This window comes from Diplotaxodon limnothrissa, linkage group LG12 (assembly GCF_057381915.1).
Source record: "Diplotaxodon limnothrissa isolate DT_005_m linkage group LG12, D_limnothrissa_male_GT1.1, whole genome shotgun sequence".
In the NCBI taxonomy this organism is placed as follows: Eukaryota; Metazoa; Chordata; class Actinopteri; order Cichliformes; family Cichlidae; genus Diplotaxodon; species Diplotaxodon limnothrissa.
In genome coordinates this window covers 10,699,976-10,727,480 of record NC_140607.1, presented here as the reverse complement: position 1 = coordinate 10,727,480, position 27,505 = coordinate 10,699,976, and the positions used below count along the sequence as shown (strand labels likewise).

General features: G+C 42.1%; 2 protein-coding genes across 2 annotated transcripts in view; both read left to right on the top strand.

Annotated features, from left to right (window-relative positions):
* LOC146620887 (multiple epidermal growth factor-like domains protein 9) overlaps positions 1-7,225 on the top strand; it is a 40,479-nt gene extending 33,254 nt beyond the window's left edge. The window contains exons 5-6 of the mRNA XM_085367119.1: positions 5,763-6,032; positions 6,229-7,225. Of these exons, the coding sequence (XP_085223245.1) occupies positions 5,763-6,032; positions 6,229-6,740 (782 nt within the window). The 3' untranslated portion in view covers positions 6,741-7,225. The remainder of the gene's footprint in view (positions 1-5,762; positions 6,033-6,228) is intronic.
* A 3,565-nt stretch (positions 7,226-10,790) lies between these two features.
* Positions 10,791-15,153, top strand: LOC146620886 (lymphotoxin-alpha-like). The gene is made up of 4 exons (XM_085367930.1): positions 10,791-11,003; positions 14,024-14,048; positions 14,138-14,197; positions 14,430-15,153. The coding sequence occupies exons 1-4, from the start codon at positions 10,791-10,793 to the stop codon at positions 14,837-14,839; spliced, it is 708 nt and encodes a 235-aa protein (XP_085224056.1). The 3' UTR covers positions 14,840-15,153.
* The last annotated feature ends 12,352 nt before the right edge of the window (positions 15,154-27,505 follow it).

Sequence of the window (27,505 nt, the reverse complement as noted above, 5' to 3'; positions counted from 1 at the left end):
AAAAAAATCAAAATTTAACATTTGGTGAGTGAGAAACACATAACATAAATAACATATATATGTAATAGAGAAAAAATCATGGACCAAAGATGAGCTTGGCATCAATATGTCAGTAAAGAAAGCCTTTCAATTGCTATTGTTTTGAAGTTTAAAAAACACACCTTTTCAAATTGTTGTAAATAGGTTTAATTGCGTGGGTTCTCTCCGGGTACTCTGGCTTCCTTCCACAGTCCAAAGACATGCAGTTAGTGGGAATAGGTTAACTGGAAACTCTAAATTGCCCATAGGTGCGAATGTGAGGGCAAAGTGTTGTTGGTGTCTATGTGTTAGCCCTGCAACTGGCGACCTGTACAGGGTGTAGCCTGCCTCTCGCCCTAAGACAGCTGGGATAGGCTCCATCCTATGAAAGAACATGCATAGATATACTTCCTTAGATATACTTAAGTTAAGAATCAGCTGAAACTAAAGCAAATGCAAGGCAGACCAGTTTGCATGTGATGAACCTGCAGAATACTGCAGTTTTGAAATGCAGTTATTTAATTTCAAATAAGATACTGTGCTGTCCACCAAACAAGGGAATTTGGCAGTTACCTTCAAATTGCCTGAACTTCATTCCAGGCGTTAAATAAAATATGACCAGGAACCTTGCTACATGTGCTGTGCAAGTGATGAGTCTCTCATGGTGTGAGTTTGTGTGCTTCAGACATCACAGCTCATCCTTGTTGAACTGCACCATAACCCTTTCTGCAAACTGCCTTTGGAGGTTTGCGTTCAGCATTGCATCACTGGCCTCGCTTTCTACTGCTTATTGTCTTCTATCACCTTGCCCTTCCCCCTTTTGGGGCACACAGCTTTGCTACATCTTGATATGCCCTCCACCACTATTGGTGGTGGCCTGCATGGCAACAGCCATGTATAGATGCACTTAGACTGGCGGATCAGGGTTGCCACTGCCAGGGGCCATAGCAGAGGTTACAAAATGTGGGAGGGAGGGGATGGGACATGAACCAGGCAGAGCGTAGCTGGGACGGCATGTTCACAGCTGGGCCATTTCAGCGCCACCCAGGCAGCAGCAGACTGGAGCAGGGGGATGGGCATCATCATGTCCTCTATTTAGACAGCTTGAAATATGCTTGGGATGGTTCACAGGGTGAGGTGCTCTCATGTTAGTGGTGCACAGCTGTCGAGGATCTCACAGACTCAAGAGTAGAACTGGAAAGAGATCAGCCTCCCTGTATAGGTTGCCCCGGCAACAGTGACAAGTGAGAAGATGCCACAATGCAGTATCATGGCTCCACTGTGAGGGGCAGATGCTTCCTAAATGTGCTGATGTGGCCTGTTGCAGTAAATGAATATCCTCTGTACTGACACTCGGAGAGGTGAAATGGAGCATTGCACCAGTTCAGAATGTGGGTCACACATATTAAATCATCCATGTATGATTGTGTCTTTACCCAGTGGTATAGAACAGTCAGGGTATTTCAGTTTATTCTAAGCTTCATCAGATATTTTGACTCATTTGTTTAAATCGTCTTGTGTTATATAATTGTGTATGTGGGACCTGCCTGCCTAACAGTACCACTCAAATGTGTGTATGTGTGTGCTGTTGGAAAGAGGAGTGCTTTGCACTTTTCGCTTGCAAAGCAGCTCCTGTTTCCTTTTGGTTGTATAACCCAGCAGGCGACTGCCTTTAAACCCCCAGCAGAGGTTAAATCAACCTTATCAGATGTGCCTTCCTTAGTTTTGCTGGAAATCAACACAGCCGTGTAACTACAGTAGATGGAGACCAACATCTAGGCCACTGGAAGGCAGCTATCTGTGCTTAAATCATTCAATGCCAACAGCTCTCCTGTGCTGACGACTGGAGAGGGAATGGTCTACTATGCTGCAGTGTCACACACATTATTTATACGAGTTCTCAACTTCTCATAGCCAAATTGTGTGCCTTCACCCCCTGCTCAATGACCCAGTTTTTGCTGTTCAGTTTTACACATCAAATCAAAGCTCGAACAGTAAGGTTTAGTAGCTCAGGTATCAGTGAGATTTATCCCACTGCAGAATCAGATTGCGTCAAAGAAATAAAAAGAACATTTAAGAACCAAACTGATGGTTCTTTTCTTTACTTATTTTCCACCACCAACATGTTGACACACACACTTTTCAACAAGTTTCAGAGCAGAACTTTGAGCAGTGCAGAACTAAGTTCTGTCAGAAGAAAATCAGTGGCTCCTAGTTTTGGAGCACACATTCTGTGGTTCTGTGCCAGAAACCAGTCTTTGTTATAAGAAAGTTGGAACCTGTTATTCTTTGGACAGCAACAGTGTTTTGATGAGAAGAGCAATCTGGGAACCAGTAAAATGGAACTGCAGGCTTGTCAGCTTGTGTTGAAAAGGGGAAAACAATGGGACCGTTTGCCATATTGTTCATGTTGCAAAAACTTTTTACCTATATTGGTGGAATATTCACTACTAACCTGTCTAACCCCTTTAGATTGAAGTAAATGTTTGCTATATGATGTGTTAAAAACTCCCCTCTACCAGGTAAATAACACAATCCTCCAATCCCCACCATCTTGATGTTGTGTTTTGTCTGTTGCACACGCATGTGTGTAAAAGTAATTTTGCAGGCTTGGTCAGTTACATCAGATACACAAAGAGAAGTTGAAAATGGGCCAAAAAAGACTCCAAGGTAATCACCTCAATGTTCTACTGTAGAAACATGTAGAAATAGAAATAGAAACACTACTATTCTGGAAGACTGCACATCCCTGTTGTCTGTTGAAGTTCAGGGCTGGGGTCAGCGTGCACTGGGCTTGAGCATCAGTCTCCGTTCTTGGCTAGCTTTACATTAGCACACATTAGCTTGTGCATATGCTCTCAAAGAGACAAAGCTTTGTTAGCAGCATAATGTATTGTGATACAATTCAGTCACTTAAATTAGTTTAATTATAACTTAGACCAGAGTTGTTCCAGAGTTGGACAAGCAGTGGCTGAGAAGGAGCAACGCTGCTCCTTAGTTTTTAATGGCGCCAATTAAGATGCCTCAGGATGACCACTGGTCTTACTATGAATTCTTCAGTGATAGTTACCTATGTTGTTCTCATATTCTCTTGGACTGACTGAAATAACTCTCTGACAGATTGTTGAAAGTTTGCAAATACTTGCTGTTTAATTTATAAATGCAAACAGATTGCCAACATGTTGTCATCAGTCTGTATGAGTCTCTCAATAAGCACAACTCGAGGGGATTCAAGTTCAATTTCAGACTGATTGCAGACTTGACTGATTTTTGTCTTATGGCAATTATGGCGGTTTTTACTGGCAGCGTTGTATTATGGGCAGAAATCTGTGCCATCAGAAACTGAATTTGAATTAGTCTAATTTGAAATTGAATTTATGGTTTGAAAATGTCACAGATTTCTGCCCATATTATATGCTTGATGTCATTTTGCAGCCAAAAAGATAACTGACATGAGATAACTTTTATTAATTAAAAAAGATACTGGAAAGGTTTGACTTTGACAATTTGTAGTTGACAAAAGGTAATAAATTGCAATACTAAGCATATCACTAAATGTTCAAAATCACAATACCACATTTTGAATGAATTATTGTGATAATTTTGTGTCATGGGGATGATTCCCACCTCTAAGTCATATGGCAAAAATCCTCCTACTGCAGACAGATTAACCCTTTAAAAGCAAAGGCTGGTTAGCCAAACACTGGAGCCCTTTGGGCAGTGTAACACATACTTAGCTTAAAATAATATTACTTGTAATTAAAATCTAAAACTGAATACTTATTACAAAATAAGAATTCTAATCATTTGGCAGATAAGAAATTTATCCAATTCAGACTTGATTTACTTGTTCAAATAAGGCGTTGATCATTTGGTTTGATTAATCATCAAGGCTGCCACCATGTTTACTTCAGAATCAGAATCGTGTTTATTGGCCATGTATATGTGCAGACACAATCAAGGAATTTGGTTCCGGTAGATGGTGACTCTCAAGCACAGCAATGTAAATCACACACACACACACACACACACACACACACATACGTGTCGATATATACATTATACATGCATACACATACATACACAAAGCTGTGTAAACCAACTATAAATAACCAATCTAAACTTATATACATAGTATACAGGATGACAGAAATTAAATGAGGTGGAATGAATACTACAGAATGCACATAAAGTGCAGTTGCAGTCTGGCAGTGGGAGCAGTGCGACAGGTCAACCGTTTAGAAGGGAGATGGCAAGGGGAAAGAAACTGCTCCTATGTCAGATGGTCCTGGTCTGCAGGCTTCTGTGCCGTCTGCCAGAGGGCAGCAGGTCAAAAAGTATGTGTCCAGGGTGTGAGGGGTCTGTGATGATTTTCCCTGACCATTTTCTGGTTCTTGAGAGGTACAGGTCCTGGATGGAGGGCAGGGGGACGCCGATGATCCTTTCTGCTGCCCGTACAGTCTGCTGCAGTCTGCTCCTGTCCTGTTTAGTGGCTGCACCATACCAGACTGTGACTGCAGTGTAGAACTGGATTAGCAGCTCCTATGGAAGACTGTACTTCCCCAGTTGTCTCAGGAAGTACATCCTCTGCTGGGTCTTTTTGAGGATGGAGTTGATGTTGGTCTCCCACTTCATGTCCTGGGAGATGGTGGTACCCAGGAACTTGAAGATCTTCACTGTCGACACAGGGCTGTCTGATATGGTGAGGGGGAGCAGAGTTGAGGGATGTCTCCTGAAGTCCACTGTCATCTCTACAGTCTTAAGAGCGTTCAGCTCCAGGTTGTGCTGACTGCACCAGAGTACCTCAACTTCCTGCCGGTATGCAGACTCATCACCATCCTGTATGAGGCCAATGACGGTGGTGTCTTGGTGACACAACGCTGTTGAAGGGAGTGCACTTCAGTACTGCAGTCTCTGTTTGACGTGCCAGAAGATGTCATGTGACCAGTGGCTCAAGGCTAGGAGAAAGCTGACATTTGACATGCACTTGTTGCAGATGAACAGTGTTCATGTAAATTCTGGTTGAATACAAGCTATTACTGAGCTTTAAACAAATCACTGTTGTTTTTTTTAACCCAGAATTAAAAAAAAAAAAAAACACTAAAAAAATGTAAAACCTTTTCAGAGTACTTCATAGTGGGCCTGGCTGAGGCATAAGCACTCTGTGTTTTCACTGAGTTGCACAGGACAAACAGGGAAAATCACACCCTCCTCTGGAGATATGACACAACATGGTTCTCTCACATCCATATACTGTCAGCTTGAGCCACCTAGTGGCCCGACAATAGCTGTTTCATTTCGGGCTGTATAATATAACACAAGATCATACATGTTCAGAGGGTTCTTCAGAAAACACAACATAATATTGCTAGTCATCATTACAGCTAGATTTTAGAACCTCTGCTTGTAATATATGTGACAGACTGATGGCAGGGTGCAAACTGCTTCTCACCCTGTGGCAGCTGGGATAAACTCCTGGTAAAGCAGAAGAAATAAGATGGATGTATGTTAATGATATAGCGATCAAAGTTGAGACTAAAGAATGTGTTTTGATGTGGGGGTTTTTTTTTTTATATGTGTTTAACATTCTTTTTGTCCCTGCAGTAAGTGTAATCTAGCAAATGCTCATATTTAACATGAGTAAACTTAAATCTCAAACAAAGCTCAGATCATGCTTGTGTACTTGAAAGTCATAAATAGCAGTGATCAGCAGCTGATGTGCAACTTCCTCTGTTCCTGTACAGATCAAAGTGGCTCTCCAGTATGTGACCAGTGCCTTCCCCAGTACAGCAAACCACACTGTGTTGAGTGCAGTGCTGGTTTCTACAAATCAGCTAGGATTTGTGTTCCATGTGACTGCAATGGAAATGCAGACCCTCTGGGCCCGCCCCAGCTCTGTCACCCTGACACTGGCCACTGCCTCCGCTGCATCAACGGCACTACTGGGACGCAGTGCCAGCTTTGTGCTCCCGGCTTCATAGGGGACAACCGCAAACTTAACTGCACCCATCCGAGTAAGTCCAAAACACACTGCTGGGTTGAAGATGATTACAAACGAGCATTATATAGAACTACAAACCATGCAAAGCTACTTAAGTGAAGGAATAAAAATAATGGGTTAAAATTTGGAAGAAAAGGTCTGCTGTAGTCTCAAATGTTTAAAAATAAAATCTGAAATGATTAAATACTTGAAATGCTTTTTCTCCTCAGCTCCCCGAATTATTCCCACACCAGAAGCTACAGCAAAGCACCCCACATCCTCCTCCACCACAATAACCACCAGCACTACTTTGATGTCTCCCAGAGCAAGAGGGATCCCAGCCTTCACATCAAGCAGCAACACCAGTACCACACTAAGCACCTCCTCCACCACCCAGGCTCTGCTGACCAGTCTAAGCAGCCCCACTGACAACACCACAGCTGCCCTGACAGAGGTCACCTGGACTCAGTTCAACGTCATCGTTCTGGCTGTCATCATCCTGGTGGTGCTGCTACTGCTGGGCTTTGTCGGAGGCGTGTACACCTACAGGGAGTACCAGAACCGCAAGCTCAACGCCCCCTTCTGGACCATTGAACTGAAAGAGGACAACATCAGCTTCAGCAGCTACCACGACAGCATCCCCAACGCTGACGTGTCAGGCCTGCTGGAGGATGAGGCTAATGAAGTAGCGCCCAATGGCCAGCTGGCACTCACCACGCAGGGAAACTGCTACAAAGCTTAGCTCTCCATCCATTTCCAAAGCAGTCACCTAGATTTACAGATGACATAAAGCTGCTGGAAAACACCAAATCCAAAGCTCCTTCATGTTTGACAGTTTGTCATTATACTGCTCATCTGCAGCATTTACAGCACCTGGCAACCTGATAGAGAGTTCAAAGTAAAGAGTTTCCACTTTTTCGTGCGATTTCGGGTGGAATGGGTGATCAGTGAAACGGGGTCCAAAGAAACCAGTTTAAGTCTTGCCTGCAGAGGGCACTGCTGGGGAGATTAATGAGGGCCGGTGAGAGGCTGGTGAAAGTATGCACCTGTTGGCTGAAACAATGGTTCTGGAACCAGTCAGAGGACTTCCAGGAGCTTAACATTTCAGATATTTTTAAAATGAATTTGTGACTGTTTAAGTTATAACTGAATCACTTGGTATGGTGATTTCAATCTGAGACGATGATTGTTATTTAATGAATTTGTATTCTGTTCTTATTTATTGGTTGGGAGAAATGCTGCACATGTATGCTGTGTTTATTCATGGTGTTTTATCTTATGTGCTGTCAAATGGTACTTTGAACTGGCTGATATGTTTTCATGTATAGTTGGTGTGTTTTGGAGAGAGAGGGAGAGAGAGTTGTAGAAGGAAACAAAGTCTGTTAGCACACGCGTCTTAGTGACCTCATCTTTTGTTCATAGCTTTCTCACTTTTGTTAAAGTGTGCCAGCTCACCTAAAACATCTAAGAGGAGTGTTTTGTTTAAAGAAACTGCAACTGGTATTTACAGACTGCTTTCTTCTGGCAGTATGGTGAGACAGTGACACATACTCGGATTGTGTAAAAGGCCATAATCTTATAATCTAATCTGCTCTTTGCTGCCTTCCTCAGCAAAAGTTGAACAAACCATTTCAATAAGTGCTTCTCATTCTTAGATAGGGTGAGTACTGTGACTCAGATGATAGAGAGTTTAAAAACATAAACAGTATTGTCTTGTTGATACTGTTGTGTAGTGAAACCAACCTGCAGATGTTTAAAAAAACCCACACACATCCTGTTCTCACCTACAATCAAATTGCATCATCTCAAGCAGTGAGTTGCTGTAATATTGATGCAATTTCCACCTGATCCCAGACAGGACCCCACGTTTTCTGTGTGAATATAGCTACCATTGGGTGGGTGTGCTTCTTTTTACCATGGTGAATGAGTAAAGCTAATTATGAAACCAACTCCTCAGGTACTGGCTCTTTCCCTAATGTGATCTCTGTAAATATTATTATTGTACAGATGAATGTGAATAGTAGCACTATTATTGTACAGGTAGAATACCGTGTGGACACTGTCACTCAACAAGCTCCCAACCTTTCACTTCCCAGAGCGTGATGTGGCGGTCGACCTGCGGCTTTTTGTATTTTGATTTCTTATTCTCAGTTGACTTTGCCATACACGCAGCTACAGAACTCAAATGCACCCACAACTCATAACAAAGAATTTAAAAAAAGAGCAGTGTAAATAATACCTCACAGTCAGAGCCCAACTCTCAAATAAAAACGGGTTTAACTGTTGTTTATGTCTGTTGCACATCTCTTTATCACATTTTAACAATTCCCTCCTGAGACATAAAAAAGACTTGTCTCAATTCATTTAAAAAGTACAGAAATATACTCACATGTTAGCTGTTTAAAATTTACACTGCAAGCAGGGTTTTTTAAGCCTTTTATTTTCCACTGTGCAAATTAAAAAAATTAAAACATTCAGTTTACATCCTGTACGCAACACACAAAAGTTTATATATGATAAAAGGGAATTGTTATCAAAAGGTATCCGGTGACATTCTGAAAAATGTAACATTATTCCTTTCCCTTGATTAAAAAAAAGTCAGTTTCTGTTCAGTTAATTTCAGTTATTTAAACTGCTACATTGCATAAACCAAAGTACGTGGGAAATTCCAAGAAAATATTCCAAGTTCTACTGGACAGCTGAGATTTCATATTGGCTCTGATGATGCAAAATCCTGTTTGTTAAGTTGAAGGTGATTGCAAGGAATCATTCCTTTCGAAGAATGCAAAACATTTACTGTTCACCGAAACAATCAAAGGAAGTCACAATTACAAAGATGAGTGAAGAGGAACTTGATTTACTCACAGATTGTTTCTAGGTAACTAATGCCCTAATTACTGCAGGCTGACTGCTGCTAACCAGTTGACATACTCTCTTAAATTCTTTTTCAAAGTCTTTTTCAACTGCAGGCTACTTAAAATTGCTTAACATTGCCAACTTACTCAGATCAGTAATCTACAACACTTCATTGATTGATATATTATCAGCTTCTGTTTTCATAGCACTCTGAATTTTTTGTCTATGTAAGCAACTAATGCTGCAGCAGCATTTATTTTATATAACATTATGAGAAATTTGTCGTAATGTCATGTGACATTGAATAATGTCACATGACATAGGGCACATGAATAATGGAGGACAGATTAAATGCCAGTATGACTACAAACTGCAAATAAATGAGAACGATAGGAGGTGCAGTGTAATAGACTGTGTGTCACTTGGGTGCTCTTAGAATCTCATCTCCGCTTTTCACAGATGATGTTGCAGGAATGGGAATCAGCACCAAGTCTTAGGCCGTGGTCCCTACCCTCAACTATGGTCACAAGCTTTCGGTAGTGACCGAAAGAACGAGATCGCAGATACAAGCAAAATACAAGAAATTATCTTTCTCCCAGGAGTGGCTGGTGTCTCCCTTATAGATAGGGTACAGAGCTCAGCCATTCATAAAGGGCTCAGGGTAGAGCCTTAACTCCTCCACATCAAAAGGAGAGAGTTGAGGTGTTTCGGGCATCTGACAAGGATGCCTCCTGGGCAAGGTGTTACTAGCATGTCCCAATAGGAGCAGGTCCTAAGGCAGACTCAGGACATGCTGGAAAGATTATATCTCTCAGCTGGCCTGGGCATGCCTTGGTGTTCCCCTGCACAAGCTGGAGGAGATGGCCAAGGAGAAGAGGGTCTAGGCTTCTCTGCTGAGGCAGCTGCCCCCATGAACCAGCCCTGCATAAGTGGGAAAAAATTAATGTCGCTTGCAAAGCAGCTCCCGTTTCCTTTTGGTTGTATAACCCAGCAGGCGACTGCCTTTAAACCCCCAGCAGAGGTTAACTCAACCTTATCAGATGTGACCTACTGATCGGAAGGTTGGTGGTTCGATCCCTGGCTCCTCCAGTCTGCATGCCAAGTATCTTTGGGCAAGATACTAACCCCAAGTTGCTCTCTGATGCATCCATCGGAGTGTGGATGTTGTTAGAAAAGCACTCAGTTTAGTGTCAGTGCTTGTGAGTTTGGGAGAATGTGGCATGTTGTATACAGCGCTTTGAGTACTCCGGGAGAGTAGAAAAGTGCTATATAAGAATCAGTCCATTTATCTGTAGTTATCGTTCAGCTTGTTTTACTGTAAAGGTTTTTTTCTTTTCTTTTTTTGCAGAAACTGATTCAATGCATTCATAACTATGTGTTTTATACTAGATGTTGTTTTTCCGCTCACAAGCTACACCATCCTCTAGTTCTTTGGAAAATGTGTAAACCTACTACAGCATACCACTAATTATTTATTTATTATGTCTAGACTACACGGACGTGATTACAGCTAGTCTGCAAATTACATCTGGACAAAGGGGCAGATAACAGCTAGCAGAGTGCTGACGTTCATTCGAAAACACTGTCAGTGTCCTCACAAGCAGCTGAAAAACAAAGTCTAGCCAATGGTCATTAATGGGACTGTCATTCACAGCGTGTTCAACAGGAGGTGAGTTTTTATGGTCGTGGTTTTATATTATAATCAATCCCTCTCCTAGCATTCGTGCTTTGGTTCCACTAAAAACCAAACTAGCCAACGTATTTCACGGTGTTAGAGAAAAGCCAGCCCCAAAAAAGAGGAAGTTCGTGCTTGATACTCGATACCCGGTGAAACTCATTTAAAGCGAGACTTGCAACAACGTGGGCGACACCACGCTAATAAATGGAGATGGAGTATGGGAGCCAGCGGCTAATCCGGGAATAGCAAAGCAGAGGCATGGAGGAAGACAAATGGGGTTTTGAAGTAGGGGAGGAGGCAGTACTTCAAAGCCCGAACACCTCTCTTCAGTTACTGTCGCCGAACGAGACACGAAACAGGCGAATGGCTAAGCTTTTAGCCTTGGTGCTGGTTCTGGTGCTTGCAGGAGTTCTGCCTTTACTAATCACGATTTTACTCCGAAGTCAAAGGCATGCACCGCCGGGCAGCCAGGTAACATATACCCGACACACTCTTAAGATTTTCCGTTTAGAGCTGCTGCTGCTGAAATATTATTTTAACACTGCTTTAAAAAAATCAAAAAGAGAGGAGAATAGTTTAGCGCATATTAAACAATGTAATCTATTATAAACGCAGCTAACTCATACGCCTTTAAATCCTCGGCTGATGCGTTCAAGATATGTTCTACTCTTTATGTTTCCAAGCCAGCCGGGTCAAAGTTTATTCCCTCATGCAATGTTTTGATAAACTTGGCTACAGCATTAGCCAAAGCGCGTTGGCGGCGTACTTTCCACGAAATTATTCGCACTTGTGAGTCGTGGGCACACTGAATCCAAGCACGCGCGGTAGCTCGACACACACGCACACGGCCAGCAAAACAGAGCGCACGTGCCCAAATGTTGTTACCGCGCAGCTGTAGTTTGGAGTGCTTAGTTACAGAAACGCAGTGTTGCCAACTTAGCGACTTTGTCGCTATATTTAGCGAGTTTTCAGACCCCTTAGCGACTATTGGGAAGTTCGCTAAAAAAAAAAAGACGTGAAAGCGCGTATCGCTTTTACTCTCAACAAGCAGCGGGTGCTGTAACGCAGTCAGTTCTTCTTTTACTCTTATGCTGTTTTGTGGATCACAAGGTTTAAAGCTACTTATAAACACACACACAAAGTAACTCCACCAGAGTGCCTATTTCGGGTCACTTTCACCGGTCCAAGCCCGGGTAAAGGAGTAGGGTTGGAATTGTGACATTTAAAAAAAACAAAAAAAAAAACAATAATTGCTAAAAGAAATTTAATTTGTAGTTCTAAATAAACTCTAAATGCATTTAGGACGTTTTTACTCACTTTATGTCTCTTCCACGATGTTATTTCTCTCTCCAACAACATAGGTTACAATTGGATTAGCATGACCAATTATGCAAAATTAGGCGATGGCGTCATTTAGCGACTTCTAGGACAGCCAATAGCGATTTTCCTTACTGAGGAGTTGGCATCACTGCAGAAACGTACTTGCTTAAAAATGCTGAAACCTTAAAAACGGCCTCTGTAAAAGACACCGAGGAAGAACCCAACCTATCATCTGTGTTAGTTTCGTTGCCTAGGAAAAGGTCCCACAGGACACTGCACTAACCGCTTTTTAGGCTACGTTCAAACTGCAGGCGAAAGCGCATCAAATCCGACTTTTTTGACTATGCGACCCATATCCGATCATGGTATGACAGTGTGAACAGCACAAATCCGATATTTTCAAATCCGACCTGGGTCGCTTTCGTATGTGGTACTGAATCCGACACACATCTGATGTTTTAGAAAGCGACTGCTGTTTGAATGGTTATGTCGCATTAAACCAGCTTTTTACGTCACTGACACAAGACGGACACCAATTATCAGCGTCGGAGAAGCGCCCGAGAAAACATGGTGAACGCTTCCTGGCCATCCAGTGAAACTGTTGGGAAGACAACGTTGGAGAAACGTGAACATTTTATTTGTACTGTATAATCTGCAGATTCTGACAGAAATCTGCAACTATCCTTTGAAGCGCCGCTCCTCTCTAAAACGGCAACAAGGATAATTATTAGGCCATATGAAAATAACAAAATAACTTTATAACTTAAAGCAAAATTGGGAAACGTAAAGTCAGAAACAAATCTTTATATCAAGGCCATCAGTCAAACACTACTGGGTCTAAACAGAGCGCGTTGTGTGTGACGACTTCTTTTGCGCATGCGTGGCGCTTTGAGGGTTCACACTAGAGCGCGTTTGCTGTCACATTTTATTTGTAGTGTGAACAAGCAGACAAAAAAAATCTGATTTGATAAAAAAATCGGAATTGAGCTTTAAGACCTGCAGTGTGAACGTAGCCTTAGAGGGATGAACTCCAAAATAAGGGATCTGTGATTCAGGAAATTATGGCCGGCGAGTTCATTTTATGACCACAGTGACCGGTGTTATGCCACAAAGTGATTTCCGGTATTTGCTATAAAAAAAACTGATTGTGGGTATTTAAACTGTTATAAGTGACCTATTGGTATATACTCTGTCTAAAGAGCTTGGAAAGAAAAACGTCTGGACCTTCACAGACACATATACTCTGTCAAAAACATGTCAAACGCATTTCTCGTGAATTATATCAAGTCCTTTTCAGCCAGAAAGAACATTCTTATCACAAAGTGGAAGCCACAATCAGTTTTTGGCAAAGAGGATTTTGCATATCTTTTATTTATTTAAAATGAACAAAAAAGTAATTTTAAGAGAGATCTGGCCAAGAGGCGAACAGAACTTGAAACAAATATAACATCACAGTTCTAAAAGAATATTTTATGTGACTGAAAAGGACTAGATTGTTTACAGGTACAATAATGCAGCATCATAAAGATGCTGATAATGATACTTGGTCATTTTTTACATAAAGCCTTCCTGGATTGTTTTCACTGCTGTCTTTTTACCAATAAAGTGCTTGGTAAGTAAAGATATTATTTATTATTTAGAAAAATAATTGCTGAAATAGAACACAGAAACATCGGAAATCACTTTTTGTCAGATGATCGCTTTTTGGCACAATACTAAAAACTGTGTGGTCCTCAAACAAACGAGGTCATAATATTTCAGTAACTCTGAACCACAGAGTCAGTGAAGCGTCCAAAAACATTTAAAGACATTCATGTCAATGCTGTTTTTGAAACCTGCTTCCTGCAGTAAAACAGTTGTATAATGTATATTAAAAACAAACCCTCAGATTTGGAGAGTGTCTCTCTATCTTTTAGTCCCAAACCATTATTTAACCAGGAAGCGAAACTGTTGAAATTGATTGAATATTCCCTAAATGTTCTAACATAGCTCATTTACCAGGCACCTATAGTTTGAGTGTTCCTGTGGTTATTGTTTCTAATATACATAAACAGTGTTCTGCTATCACACTTTGGTGAAAATAGTGTAGGGTAGATTCATTGGCATTGAGTTACATCATATTTTTGGTCATTCTAATAAAGTATGCTAAGACTTTGTCTGTTTCCTTACAGCCAACCACGCCACCCGACCTGTCAGGTAAATGTTAATACTGTGTTAGCATGAAGTTAAAACAGAAACGCCATCACCACATTTCAAACAATCTCTTTTTTCAATCTGTGTTGTAGTCAACAAACTAGAAACTTCAAGACATCAAAACTTGGTTAATCCAGCTGCCATGCTAACAGGTAAAGTTAAAAATGATGTGTGTGTGTGTCTTTATCTTATGCTTAAGTTTTTTTTTCATTAACCACACTTTGTATGGAGCTTATCATAAAAAAAAAGGTTCTGTGCCTAAATTATTTACACATGACTCTGCAAGAAGTCATTCACTTTTACTTAAGTTTGAAGCTAGCTATAAATTATAGACAAGTAGAAACATGAGTAACCTTAGTTTTTATTTATTTTTTTCTTCTTTAGCTCCTGTAGGGAATAACACGAATGGGCAGTACCTTCAATGGGCACATGACATCGGAAATGCTTACTGTCACGGCGGCTTCAGCTACTCCAATGGGGATCTTGTGGTGCCCAGAGATGGCTTGTACAGTGTCTACCTGCAGATCACTTATAGTGGTTTAGTGTGTCCTGTCCATAAAAAACTGATGAACAAGGTGTTGCATAGTTCAGAAGAATACAGAAATGATATGACTCTCCTCTCATCGATCCACACAATGAGCTGCAGCGAAGATGTCTGGAGTAAATCCCTCTATACAGCTGGCTTCTTTTTCCTGAAAGCAAAAGACAAACTACGTGTGATGTCATCACATCCAGATTATATTACCAAGGCAGAATACGAAGTGTTCTTTGGCGCTGTGCTTTTTCCTCACTAATATCTATATCACATATATCAAGATTGTTCGAATCCGATCTTGAGGATGGTTTTTAGCCTCTTCTCCAGGAAAATCAGTGTATTTTATGGTTTCCCCTTTACTCTTTTTGCTCATGAAACATATGCAGCTACCGATTGATTAACAGCAGTGAGAAGCTATTGAACAAGCTATGACAGTGGGTTAATTTCACCCTATGCAAGTTATAAGCTGCATTGTTTTTTACTCATTAACGACAGCTCACTTTACATACTGCCTCCTAAACTGTGGTTTCCTGGTATAAAATATATATGTCCTTGACAGCACATGACTCGTATAACTGCAAAACTCATCAATTATAGCCTTCTTCTTATTTTATATGTGTGGAATTAAAATATATGGGCGATTATGGCTCAAGAGTTGGGAGTTCGCCTTGTAATCGGAAGGTTGCCGGTTCGAGCCCTGGCTTGGACAGTCTCTGTCGTTGTGTCCTTGGGCAAGACACCCGTTGCCTACTGGTGGTGGTCAGAGGGCCCGGAGGCGCCAGTGTCCGGCAGCCTCGCCTCTGTCAGTGCGCCCCAGGGTGGCTCTGGCTACAATGTAGCTTGCCATCACCAGTGTGTGAATGTGTGTGTGAATGGGTAGATGACTGGTTGTGTAAAGCGCTTTGGGGTCCTTAGGGACTAGTAAAGCGCTATACATATACAGGCCATTTACCATTTTTATATATTTTGCCATTGTGATAATTGTTGGTGATGGTCCCTTTTAAAGTGTCTTGAAATATTTTCTCAAGTTCGGTTTAAATTTCTCAAAGTCGAGCAGTCTCAAGGTCTATAAAAGCAAAAGAGCCAAAGACATGACAAAGTGTGAACTTTATGTTGAAATAGAGACACTGCTCAGAAGTTTTCGGAAGACGGTGAATCATTAGCCCATAATTTCCAGCCACACATATACTGTTACCATCATGACTGTATTTATTTACGGTCACAACTAAGGACTTAAAAGTGAGTCAGTTCTCATAGATCTCTAGTTCAAAGTCCTACACTCTACAGCATTTAAACATTATGTTTACAGCATTTTACTGAAATAGTTTTGGTCTCTGTAGCTAATTCCTCTCTTAATTTTTCTATAACGCTCTCATTTAAATTGTATCGAGATTTAAAAGTTACACTGAAGGCCACTTTGCCTAAATTGGAGGCTGATACTTTAAGCTGTAAGGCTCCATCTCAGCTAACTAAAAACGAGATTATATTGGCTCAAAGGACGCCAGTGGAAAGTTAATTGGCCACGTGGTGAATGATGCAGGAAACAAAAAAAGAGTGGAAGCATTAGCTGAAATATGAATTTTTTGTACAGTTGTAGATACAGTTGTGCTGTGGTATTCTGATTAAATGCAGCACTGGTTGCTTAGTGTCCAGTCCTGTAGTCATTGTAACATGTTTGTAGTAGTCTAAACCTGTGATGCTCTCATCAGGTAATAAAGCTTTAAAGGGGTGATAAAAGCATCTCAGTGCCAGACAACTTTTATTGTGTTTTGATATGATTGTTTAAAAGATTTAGCACAGCAGTTTGTCGGTATGAACACTGTGCATCGTTGGTGCCAGTGTTTTAACGCTGACGGTGAGAGAATTTCTCAGACTCATATACTCACAGTTTATTGACGTGTAATAGGAAGCATGTGCAATCTTGGGAGGAACGCTTAAATCACTGCACTACCTGCAGGTGTGACTCGAAATGTTTGAGGGATGCTGGAAGACTCAGTTGTAGAGTTAGTGATGGATTACGTTGTATACCATAGTATTTATATGTGGTAGAATGTAACTATTGTTTGTTGTTTTTTCCACGGGATTCATTGTAAACTGATGAAAACATATATGTGGAACTTTTCACTTTATACTTTTAACCTACGAGTTGCTGCTGTGTGCTCATATACACTTATTTAACAAGCCTAGAAATGTGTGTTTGTATTTAATTATTTAATTCATTGCTTGCAGGGAATTCTATACTTGGTGGTATATAAATCAGCATTTGCTACAATGAAAGAAATTACGTAATTTGTAAACTTGTATTTTTGTGCGAGTTGTGGGAATAGTTTCTAAAATCAAAGTTTATGCCAAGACACGATTTCCCGTTTTTTGGTGATCATTACAGATTTGTTTCACTTTCTGACCTTATATGTAAGACATTTTCTCATATTTCAAATGTTTCATGTCCAAAATCAGAGGCTCAGTTTGTGGGAACCATTTGTCTCCACAAATAACGGTTCTGTGCCTGCATCTGTCAATGGGTGGAAAGTTTTAGTTTTCACTTTATCTTTTCTCCTGATGGATGGTTTCTTTGGTAAAAGGGAGTGTTTTTGTTGCATCCTCACATCTCTGTAAGATGACCTAATGTTATGTTATTAAAGCAGTTGTCCATAGTGTTTGCTTTCCCAGTTACAAGCAGAATATTTTTGTAAGACTGCTCCCTTGAGGCACTGTTCCTGGGGATTCCTGGCAAGACATATCCACTTAGTCATTGCAGTGAATCACAAGTGGAAACTTTTTCTGTTTTTGTGCTCCACTGAAGACAAAGCTTTCCTTCAACCAGGAACGTTTTCTAAAGATATTCAGGAATATCTTTACACACAGACAGTTTGGCAAGTGATTTACATCAGCACTCAATATTAAGGAAATGTTTGCATGAAAGGGGCTACATAGTCTGGAACAATGCTTGGTAGGTGGTACGTGGCAGAATCCACATGGATGATGTAAAAGAAAATGTTATTCAGGCCAGGTCACCTTCTTCCATTGCTCTGAGGTCCTGTTATGTTACTCACATGCCCACTATACCCTTTCAGTGAGGGACCGGGCTCAGCACAGGCACCCTGACTGGTCCTTGAATTAAAGCTCAAGGACCAGTGTTTTATAAAAACATCTTGGTAGAAGCAAAGCAAAAGTAAAAAAAGATAAATTCTAATTTTGTTCTCATCTGTGGGGAGAGAGAGGCAGGGCTGTGCAGAGAGGTTTAAAGGGGCGGGTGCTCAAAGTTAAAAAGGGGCACATTGAACCAGGCTGAATAACAACAACACACATTCACCAAGAATCTAATATGGGCAACAAGGCAAAGCAAACGTAGCCGATGTTCTACCTGATGGGTACAATGTTGCTGTTGAGGGGTTGCTGTGGATAGTGCTGGAGGGCAGGGCTGTGTTGATCTGAGACTGTAAACATTAAAAAGTCCACAGGAGAGATGGTAGCTGATTAAACAAGTGTCATGAGATAATAACAAAATGCAAAGATTGGTGACAGCGCTTGGAACCATAAGGCAACAAAAACTGTGAGAAATAATTTTTTTTATTATTATTAATCCTTTATTTATCCAGGTAAAAAATCTCATTGAGATTAAAAATCTCATATCCAAGAGAGACCTGGCATCATAGCAACAAAAGTCACATACCACATAGGTATATAACATTTAAAACAAATACAATATCCCATACAAACATTTGTACAATTTAGGCTCTGCCTGTGAATCACTCTTTGCTTCTCTTCTTCCTTCCATCCCATCATTTCATATATCACTCTCCACTTGCTGTCTATCTGAGAACAAGGCACAACTTGCTATTGCAATAAACTATAATCTAATTATCCACACCTAACAACTCTTGCACTTAATCTATAATAAAATGATGACAGAAAAATGTTATAGCACTGCCTTTAGTAGCCTCACACAGCTCCTGCTGTCATGGTCTCCGTGCCTGCCCGGTCGGCCCCACAAGGCTACAATTGCTGTTGCTGTTTTCTCCCTCTCTGCCTGGGCGGAGCTCACTGTGGGCTCCCGCCCTTGGCCCACACACACACCTGACAACACTCACCCATCATCACCGGGAGCACTATTTGAGGCTGGAACACAGATCCTCTCGTCGCTGGATGATTGTACCCCTAACGTTAGTGTTCTCACAGCTCTTGTGCTTCATATCCGTGACTTGTGATTTGTTGGTGACCTGCCTTCTCGTCTGCTTCAGATCTCCCCCCCCGGACCTGCGACCTCCCTGCTACGGGAAAGTGTGTGAGTGTGAGCGGAGAAGACGTGAGCGAGTTACCCTGTGATTCCCCCCGGAGTTTTTGGATCCCTTCACTGTACATATATTGCACTGCACTGTAAATAAACCACACCTTGGAGATACCTTACCGCTCTGCGTTGAATCCCTGTACCAGATCGTGACACCTGCTGTTTCCTCCTCATGTCCTTACCAGGCATGTCTGGACAATGTTATATCATGAGTAATTTTTTTTTTTTTAAATTCCATCTAAATAAAACACACATGCACGCGCACACACAGTGACATTTTAGACCTTCTTCAGAATACTGTATATACTATGGGCAGCACGGTGCTGATCCAGAATCCTTACATTATTATTTATTACTAGAGCTACAATAATAAAGCAATGAGGAGGGGGAAGTAATAAATATGAAATAATGTATTTATGATGATTCCATTTGTTTCACTATCCACTCTGTGCAGGGGCAAAGCTTATTACATTTTTAAACTGTAGAGATACAATAATTTTTCTGCTGTAAAATCCAAATTTTGTCTTATTTAAAATATAAATCTAATATAATCTGCTTCTTAATGTATGTTCTTTAAAATACAGCGTGTGTTTTTAATATATTATAATTATAATAATGCATAATTATGTGGACATGCATATTAGATCGTTTTTTAGTGAAATATAATCCCTCCAGAAAGGCAGGAAAAGCCCGGAAACTTGCTTTAAAACTAAATATGTTTCTAAATACTTTATAACTAAATATGTTCCCTAAAACGGTGACAGAGCTACAGACCCATGACAGCCTTACACAGGTAGCTAGCAGCTATGACCAGCACTACTTGAGCAGTTAATAAAAGGACAGGTAATGTTTGTCGCGCTGTTGCACACACAGCACGCTCGTTTGTTTCAGTTCGTCAGTTGCAACAAGACAGCTTACCAACGTGTACGTAATAAGCTAATACTCCTGTGTGCTACACACTACAGTGTACGCTGTACACCTACTTAGTGGTTTTGTTGCATCAGTCTGTGTCTCTGAGTTAACTTGTGTTTCTCCTACAGCTCCGGACCGCTAAAAATGCGCGTGCTCTTTGTGAGCTCGTTCCCGGCTCGTAACCAGCGCGTTCTGCCGTCAAGGGCGATCATTGGTTAAATGTGATCATGTGACTGATGCAAGCCAGATCCTTTTATTTAGCAAAACTGTGATTAATAGTTAAATATTATTGTTGAGGGGCACAGACAAGACTCCGCACGCACACACATTAAAAAATAATAATATATATATATATTTTTTTTAAAAAGTTGCCTCAACAAAAGGGCACCTTGGGCACCCATCAGGAAAGGGGCGGGTGCTCAAGCCCCTCTAGCCCCCCCCTGCACGTGCCTGGAGAGAGGTTGGTGGTGAGAGGCATTTCCAGCACTGACGATGTGTTCCACCTCAGTGCTCTGTGTTAATAGAAATAATCCAGAAAAAAGGATTCCTTGATAGATCCCACATCATCTCCAAGTTGTAATCCACAGGGAAAACTTTGGAAGCTGCAATCCACTAGGAAAATGATGAAAGTCCAGATCCTTCTCAGAATTATAATTAAACACAGCAATGATGATAATGACGATGAGCAGAAATAGATTCAATCCAAGTCCAATCTGTAAGTTCACCATGGGCATCTCCCCTTGGCACCTCTGCTGGAATTTCAGTTGGTGAACTCCTGAAATCCAATCCTTTTAACTGCTCAACTCGCAGGGTGCCAGAATGCCTCCAGGTATCCCAGTTCATACTTCAAGTGCCCACTCATCCCAACTCTCTAATATCTAGTAAACCAATCAGGTGTACATAAGATTCACTGATCTTTACCCCCAACTTATTATCCTCTCCTTCCTCGACCCTTCACCTTTTTTAACTAAGGCAGAGGTTATTGAATTTCATGTCTCCATTAAGATCAGATTTTATTAGCACATTCACTTTAGCATAATCACAATTAAACCAAATACATCTTCTTAGAACTTAGAACTTTTTTATTGTCATTGTGCAGTTGCTTGCACAGCGAAAAGGTGCAAAAGTACTGAAAACAACATACAAAGGAAAACAATATAAGTACGCTGTATAGACGGTGTATGAGTTACAGAAACATTGTGGGGGGGGGGGGGGGGGGGGGGGTTACAGGGGCAATAATATAATAAATAAGGGTGGAAGGGATGACTGGTCGTTAAGGATGGGAATGGTAATTGCACATCTGCTAGAATATTGCACAGAGGCCAAAATATTGTACAGTAAATGGAAAGACCGAAACATTGCACAGGGGATGGCAGCAACAGAGTGAGCGACACCATGAAATCTGTTCACGCTCTTAATTTGCATTTATGATTCTGACAGCCCACAGGTAGAAGCTGTTCTTTAGTCTATTGGTTTTGCACCTGATTGATCTGAACATTTTTCCAGAGGGCAGGATGTTGAAAAGGTGGTGGTTAGGATGGAGATGGCTCCCTCTGGCTCTGGAGAGACATCTAGAGCTGGCAATGGAGTCCAGGGGGGGAGGATGAACAGCCTATCACCTTCTCTGCAGTTCTGATGACCCTCTGGAGCCTCTTCTTGTCAGCTGTTGCGCAACCAGTGTACACAGGGATGGCATGCACCAGCATACTCTCACACATTAGTAGGTCAGTCAGTAGCCTGTTCCATCTCAGAACCCTCAGGAAAGGAGGCACTGCTGTCTGAAGCCTACCGTACTAAATCATAAACTTTAAAAGTCATCACATTGTCTCGTGCCACTGAAGGAGCTGCTCAGTGCTGTCAGAGTCTCCTGCATGGTGGGAAATGTTGTCCAACAAGGATGACAGCTTAGCCACCTTTCTCCTGTCACTCGCTACCTCCACTGGATCCAGAGGGCATCCTAGAACAGAGGTGGCCCTCCGGGTCAACCTGTTCAGTCTCTTCCTGTCCCCAGCAGTCCACACCATAAAAGATGGCTGAGGCCACCGCAGAGTCATACAAGGTCTTCCAAGTGGGTCCTTCACTCCAAAAGGCCTCATTGTCACACACACACACACACACACACACACACACACACACACACACACACACACACACACACACACACACACACACACACACACAGAAGTCCAGGTGCTTAAGAACCTTCACAGACATTACTAACTAATAATGACATCTGATTCAATCAATCAATCAATCACAGCTTTATTCGTCACATGCAGGTTGCCCTGCAGTGAAATGGGACCCCCCCCCCCCCCCCCCCCCCCCGACCTTACACATATAGCACAAACATTACATGGGGATACAGGTCGGAGATTGGTAGAATCAGAGAAAAACATTGAAATGTACACTACAGTGGGGAAAGTGCAAGAGGAAAAAAGAGACCCCTACTCATGCTGTGCTTCCATGGTAGGACAGCATGAGAACAGGAAACAAAAAAACTCCTTTGCACAAAAAGCACATAAATGTCCACAGCACAACATTGTGAAGACATGACAAGCCGCGGGGGGTGAGGAGTAATCCGAAGCGAACACAGCAGCCGCCCCGCACAGCGCTACCATTCCAGCGCGGCACACAGCCCGCCGCGTTCCCTCGCAGGAAACAAGCATCGAAGGCGTTGGAAGGGGAGGGGGGATGAGTGAGTGCCTATCAGTGTAAGTGTGTGTGTGTGCGTGTCCATAGTTCAGCTGAGACAGTGTCCTTCGGCCTATCAGGCTAAGTAAACAGTCCTCCAGCCAATCCAGGTGTCCTTGCATGGGATGGGAAGAATAGCCGTAACACAGTCGTTATCAGGGAGTGATTGTTCGGCTCCAGCCTTGGGCCTGCAGCTGGCGCGTTATGGGGGTCCGCAATGTTCATGTTGATTTTGTTAATTTCCATGCGAGCAGCCCAGGAGAATTTTCAGGCCTCTCGATCTCCCGTTGGAGAGTCGCGAGCCTCCCCATGATGGTATCAAACTTCTGTTCCATGGTGTTGTCATTCTTTTGATTCTGAGACCTCACAACTGCAGTGATCCGGTCCGCGATGTTTTCCAACTGTCGCTCAAGGGTCTCATTTTGAGCAGGCCTCTCTCTGATGTTTCCCCTCATACGCTCAATGGTGTTGTTTTGAGCCTTCACAGCAGCTGCAAGCGTCTCCAAGGTGTTGACCATATTACGTTCGTTGTGAGCGGTCGCGCCTCGTTCCATTTCGATTCCAGCGGGCAGCCTTGGGGGGGGTTTGAACAGCTGGTTCCGCTCTCTTATTTCTCCGATAAACCAGGGCTAAGCCAACTCCGATCAACATGAACCCTGTTATCATGTTCCGAATAGATAGATTCATGTAAAAATGTCTTTTTACATTTTTTTTTTACATTCTTCTAATGTCAAACGTTTATCTCTAGGAACACTATGAGATCTAGATTTTACAGATATATCCTTATACCTCCACACACCTACCATAATCTCTAACATCTAGAAACCTCCACACACATTCCTCAGTCACACCATACATTCTTGTGCTGAGACCTGGCTCTCGCTCTCACAGTTTATATAGTGTTAAATCACTACAGCAGCCACCTAAAGGCGCTTTATATTATAATGTAGTGACCCTATAATACACATTATCATATGTGTGATAGTTTTGGCATAAACCAAGATTCCATTCCAACAAGGAAAGAGCACTTCTTCTATATGATAACAGAAATAATACAAAAAAAAAACCCAATATGACTGAGATTTAATTTAAATTCTGTAATTTCACAGCAATGACTCTAGAGAAGACAGCTAAAAAAGCACTAGAAATTTGCTTGAATGGAAATTCAGTCCCTACCCTCACCTATGGTCACGAGTTGTGGGTGGTAACCAAAGAACGAGATCATGGCTACAAGCGGTAGAAATGAGCTTCCTCTGCAGGGTGGCTGGCCTCTCCCTTAGAGATAGGGTGAGAAGTTCAGCCACTCAGAAGGGTCAGTAAGTAGAGCTACCGCTCCTCTACATCGAAAGGAGCCAGTTGAGGTGGTTCGGGCATCTGACAAGGATACCTTCTGGGCAAGTTGTTCCAGGCATGAGGAGGCCCTGGGGCAGACCCAGGATATGTTGGAGAGATTATATCTCTCGGATTCAATTCAATTCAATTCAATTTTATTTATATAGCGCCAAATCACAACAAAAGTCGCCTCAAGGCACTTCATAGATACAGAGAAAAACCCAACAATCATATGACTTCCTATGAGCAAGCACTTTGGCGACAGTGGGAAGGAAAAACTCCCCCCCCCCCCCCCCCCCCTTTTTTTGTTGTTGTCCCGTTTGGATCTTTAACCATCAGAATTGTTGTCTTAAGGCCAAGAAAGATGCCAAGCGGATTTATTTCACCAAGTGGATCATCATGGCCTTGCCATGTTGGTCCATTTGACTGACCTTTATTATAATTATGAATTTATTTTATTTTTGGTTGCTACAAACGGGACAGACATGACTGGGGGATAGGACAGGGAGAAAGAATGAAAGAAAGAGAGGGAGAGAAACAAAACCAGAGGGGAGAAGAGACGGTGAGAAAGGGGGGAAGAAAGAAAGAAAAACAAACAAAACACCTGGATCACCTGTATGGAGAGAAAAAAACGGAAGAGAAAACAAACAAAAAAACAGCAACATAATAAAAAACAGCACCATCACAATAAACTAGCTAGCAGTAGATAACAGTAGATACTAAATAATAAACGATATTGTTCAGCACGCAAGATAGACAGCGCACAATGTGCTTTGAGGCAGCAGCCAAGAAAGGTGTAGTCTGCGTCTGTGAACATCTGTGTGCACACCTGTGTGGATCAGCATGCTTGTATTCCAAAGGTTTCTCCATGTAACGATCTGCTAGGGAGTGTGGGGAGCCATAGCCCTGTCCCCCAGGGCATGAAGCAGGTATGGAGGAGATCCAGGCCCCAGAGTACGAGGACCCGAGGAGGACCACCAAAAGGGGGGTAACCGTGCCACCCTCCTGGGAAGAGCTGAGTAGAGCCCCAAACGAGAGGTCACCCAGCAGCTACGGAGCAGAGGCCAGAGGGGGTTGCAGTGGCGTGCCCGCGGGCTCTGCCGGCAGCCAGCTGTGCCAGAGAGGACCAAGCTTCAGGCCCAGAGGCCTGAGGGTACCCCACCCCCCGGAGGGGGCCCAGCCGGACCACAACCGCCAGGCCCCACCAATTGGCCACCAGGAGTGAGCCATACATGAGCGCCCAGCCCCAGTCGACAAGGACCACCAACACACCAACGTCTGAGGGCATCAGCCACCGGCAGGGAGTGTGGTGAGGGGAGATAGGCCTCCGTACTTTGGAGGGCCTGAGATGTTCCCAGAGAGGTTGAGTCTAAGACCCAACCTGACATATAGACACAGACAAACAGGCGCACACGGACACAAACATGCATTCCCACCCCATATACACAACCAAATACTCGGCACTCACCCAATGTGTAGACAGACACAAATAGACACTGCACAGACAGTCACACTCCCCAAACATACTCTATATCCCAGGTCCAGGTACCCCCGCCCCCAGAGGGGCAAGCCGCACCTAGACCCAGGAAATGTAACCCTTCTCTCTGGGGTGGAGGAGAAAAACTCCCTTTGAACAGGAAGAAACCTCCGGCAGAACCAGGCTCAGGGAGGGGTGGCCATCTGCTGCGACCGGTTGGGGTGAGAGAAGGAAGACAGGATAAAAGACATGCTGTGGAAGAGAGACAGAGATTAATAAAAGATATGATTCAATGCAGAGAGGTCTGTTAATACATACTGAGTGAGAAAGGTGACTGGAAAGGAAAAACTCAATGCATCATGGGAATCCCCAGCAGCCTATGTCTATTGCAGCATAACTAAGGGAGGATTCAGGGTCACCTGGTCCAGCCCTAACTATATGCTTTAGCAAAAAGGAAAGTTTTAAGCCTAATCTTAAAAGTAGAGATAGTGTCTGTCTCCCGAATCCAAACTGGAAGCTGGTTCCACAGAAGAGGGGCCTGAAAACTGAAGGCTCTCCCTCCCATTCTACTTTTAAATACTCAGGGAACAACAAGTAGGCCTGCAGAGCGAGAGCGAAGTGCTCTAATAGGGTGATATGGTACTACAAGGTCATTAAGATAAGATGGGGCCTGATTATTTAAGACCTTGTATGTGAGGAGCAGGATTTTGAATTCAATTTTGGATTTAACAGGATGGCCTTGGTTTGTCCACAGACAAGCTGGAGGAGGTGGCTGGGGAGAGGGAGGTCTTGGCTTGTCTGCTGCCCCAGATGGATCCATCAGTCCAGTGCCTCCATTAGTGTGAATGTGTGTCAATGTTTGAAAGCACTTTGACAAAAAAAAGAGCATTAAAAAAAAACCCTGCTTCTATGAATGGAAGTGAATGCGTGAATCATAGAATCTTAGAATCAAACATAGCATTAACACAACAAACACACACTTAGTAGCTACCAAAACCTTAAATTCCCATTGCTCAGGGAGTTACAGGCTAGGGTTCCTAAGGAAATGCTTTAACACTAACCTGTATAAAAAAGACATAATAAGTACAAAGGTACAAAGTTTATGACATGGACATCTAAGGAAAACATCCAGCCATCAGTCATCAGTTCATTAGTTATAGTGACTCAGAGATGCAGGAGACACCTGACAAAGCTGATCTGCTTGGCTGCCAAATGCATGCATTGCAGAGATGCATCTTACAGATGTTGGCTTCTTCAGTTTTCCATGTAGTGTTTAGTGAATTTGCAATAAGGTTTGAGGGGCATTTTTATTATTGAGAAATACATGTTTGCAGCTGTAAAAAAAAACCAAAAAAAAAAACCAGAAACTGCCGAGCTAAGAAAATAGTCACAGCACTCATCAGAAAAAGTGGAAGTGGAACATCTATGTCACACCGCAATCAAAAACATACGTCTTATGACTTTGACGTCATTAATCAGACCTGTGGTTAGCAAATTACAATTTTTTTCATGTGACCCTTTCTTGGAAATACAATTCAGTTTCTTGGCCCATTAACTGAACTGCAAACAAACTTTTTTTGTTGTTGTTGCAACAATGAAAATTGATTAACGTCATCTTTGTAGATTATTGCAAAAAGACATATTAAGAAGAAAATTCATGTGCAGTTTAATGTTCACATTCAATATGCAAAGGGCATGATTGCTGTTTTTGTACATATTTTTTTGTTAGATAATGGATGTAAAATGTAATTGGCTATTTTTAGAAAATCACATGCTTTTGATTACCAAATAGTATCGATTTCCAGAGAATGTCTTCAAACCAAAAAACCAAAAATTAAAGCAATCGATGCATTCTCAGGAATAAGGGTGCTATAAAAATCTGTTTCCTTCTCTACAGTACAGTCTATATATATGTACTTCCTAGCACAGTTTTAGAACTAGAGGTACAGTGGGGCAAAAAAGTATTTAGTCAGCCACCGATTGTGCAAGTTCCCCCACCTAAAATGATGACAGAGGTCAGTAATTTGCACCAGAGGTACACTTCAACTGTGAGAGACAGAATGTGAAAAAAAAATCCATGAATTCACATGGTAGGATTTGTAAAGAATTTATTCGTAAATTAGGGTGGAAAATAAGTATTTGGTCACCTCAAACAAGGAAAATCTCTGGCTCTCACAGACCTGTAACGTCTTCTGTAAGAAGCTTTTCTGTCCCCCACTCGTTAC

Excerpts from the sequence above, each read along its gene's own strand:
- LOC146620886 (XM_085367930.1), top strand. The coding sequence starts at position 10,791 with ATGGAGGAAGACAAATGGGGTTTTGAAGTAGGGGAGGAGGCAGTACTT. Across the intron at positions 11,004-14,023 it reads ATGCACCGCCGGGCAGCCAG|CCAACCACGCCACCCGACCT; the intron begins GTAACATATACC and ends GTTTCCTTACAG. Across the intron at positions 14,198-14,429 it reads TCCAGCTGCCATGCTAACAG|CTCCTGTAGGGAATAACACG; the intron begins GTAAAGTTAAAA and ends TTTCTTCTTTAG.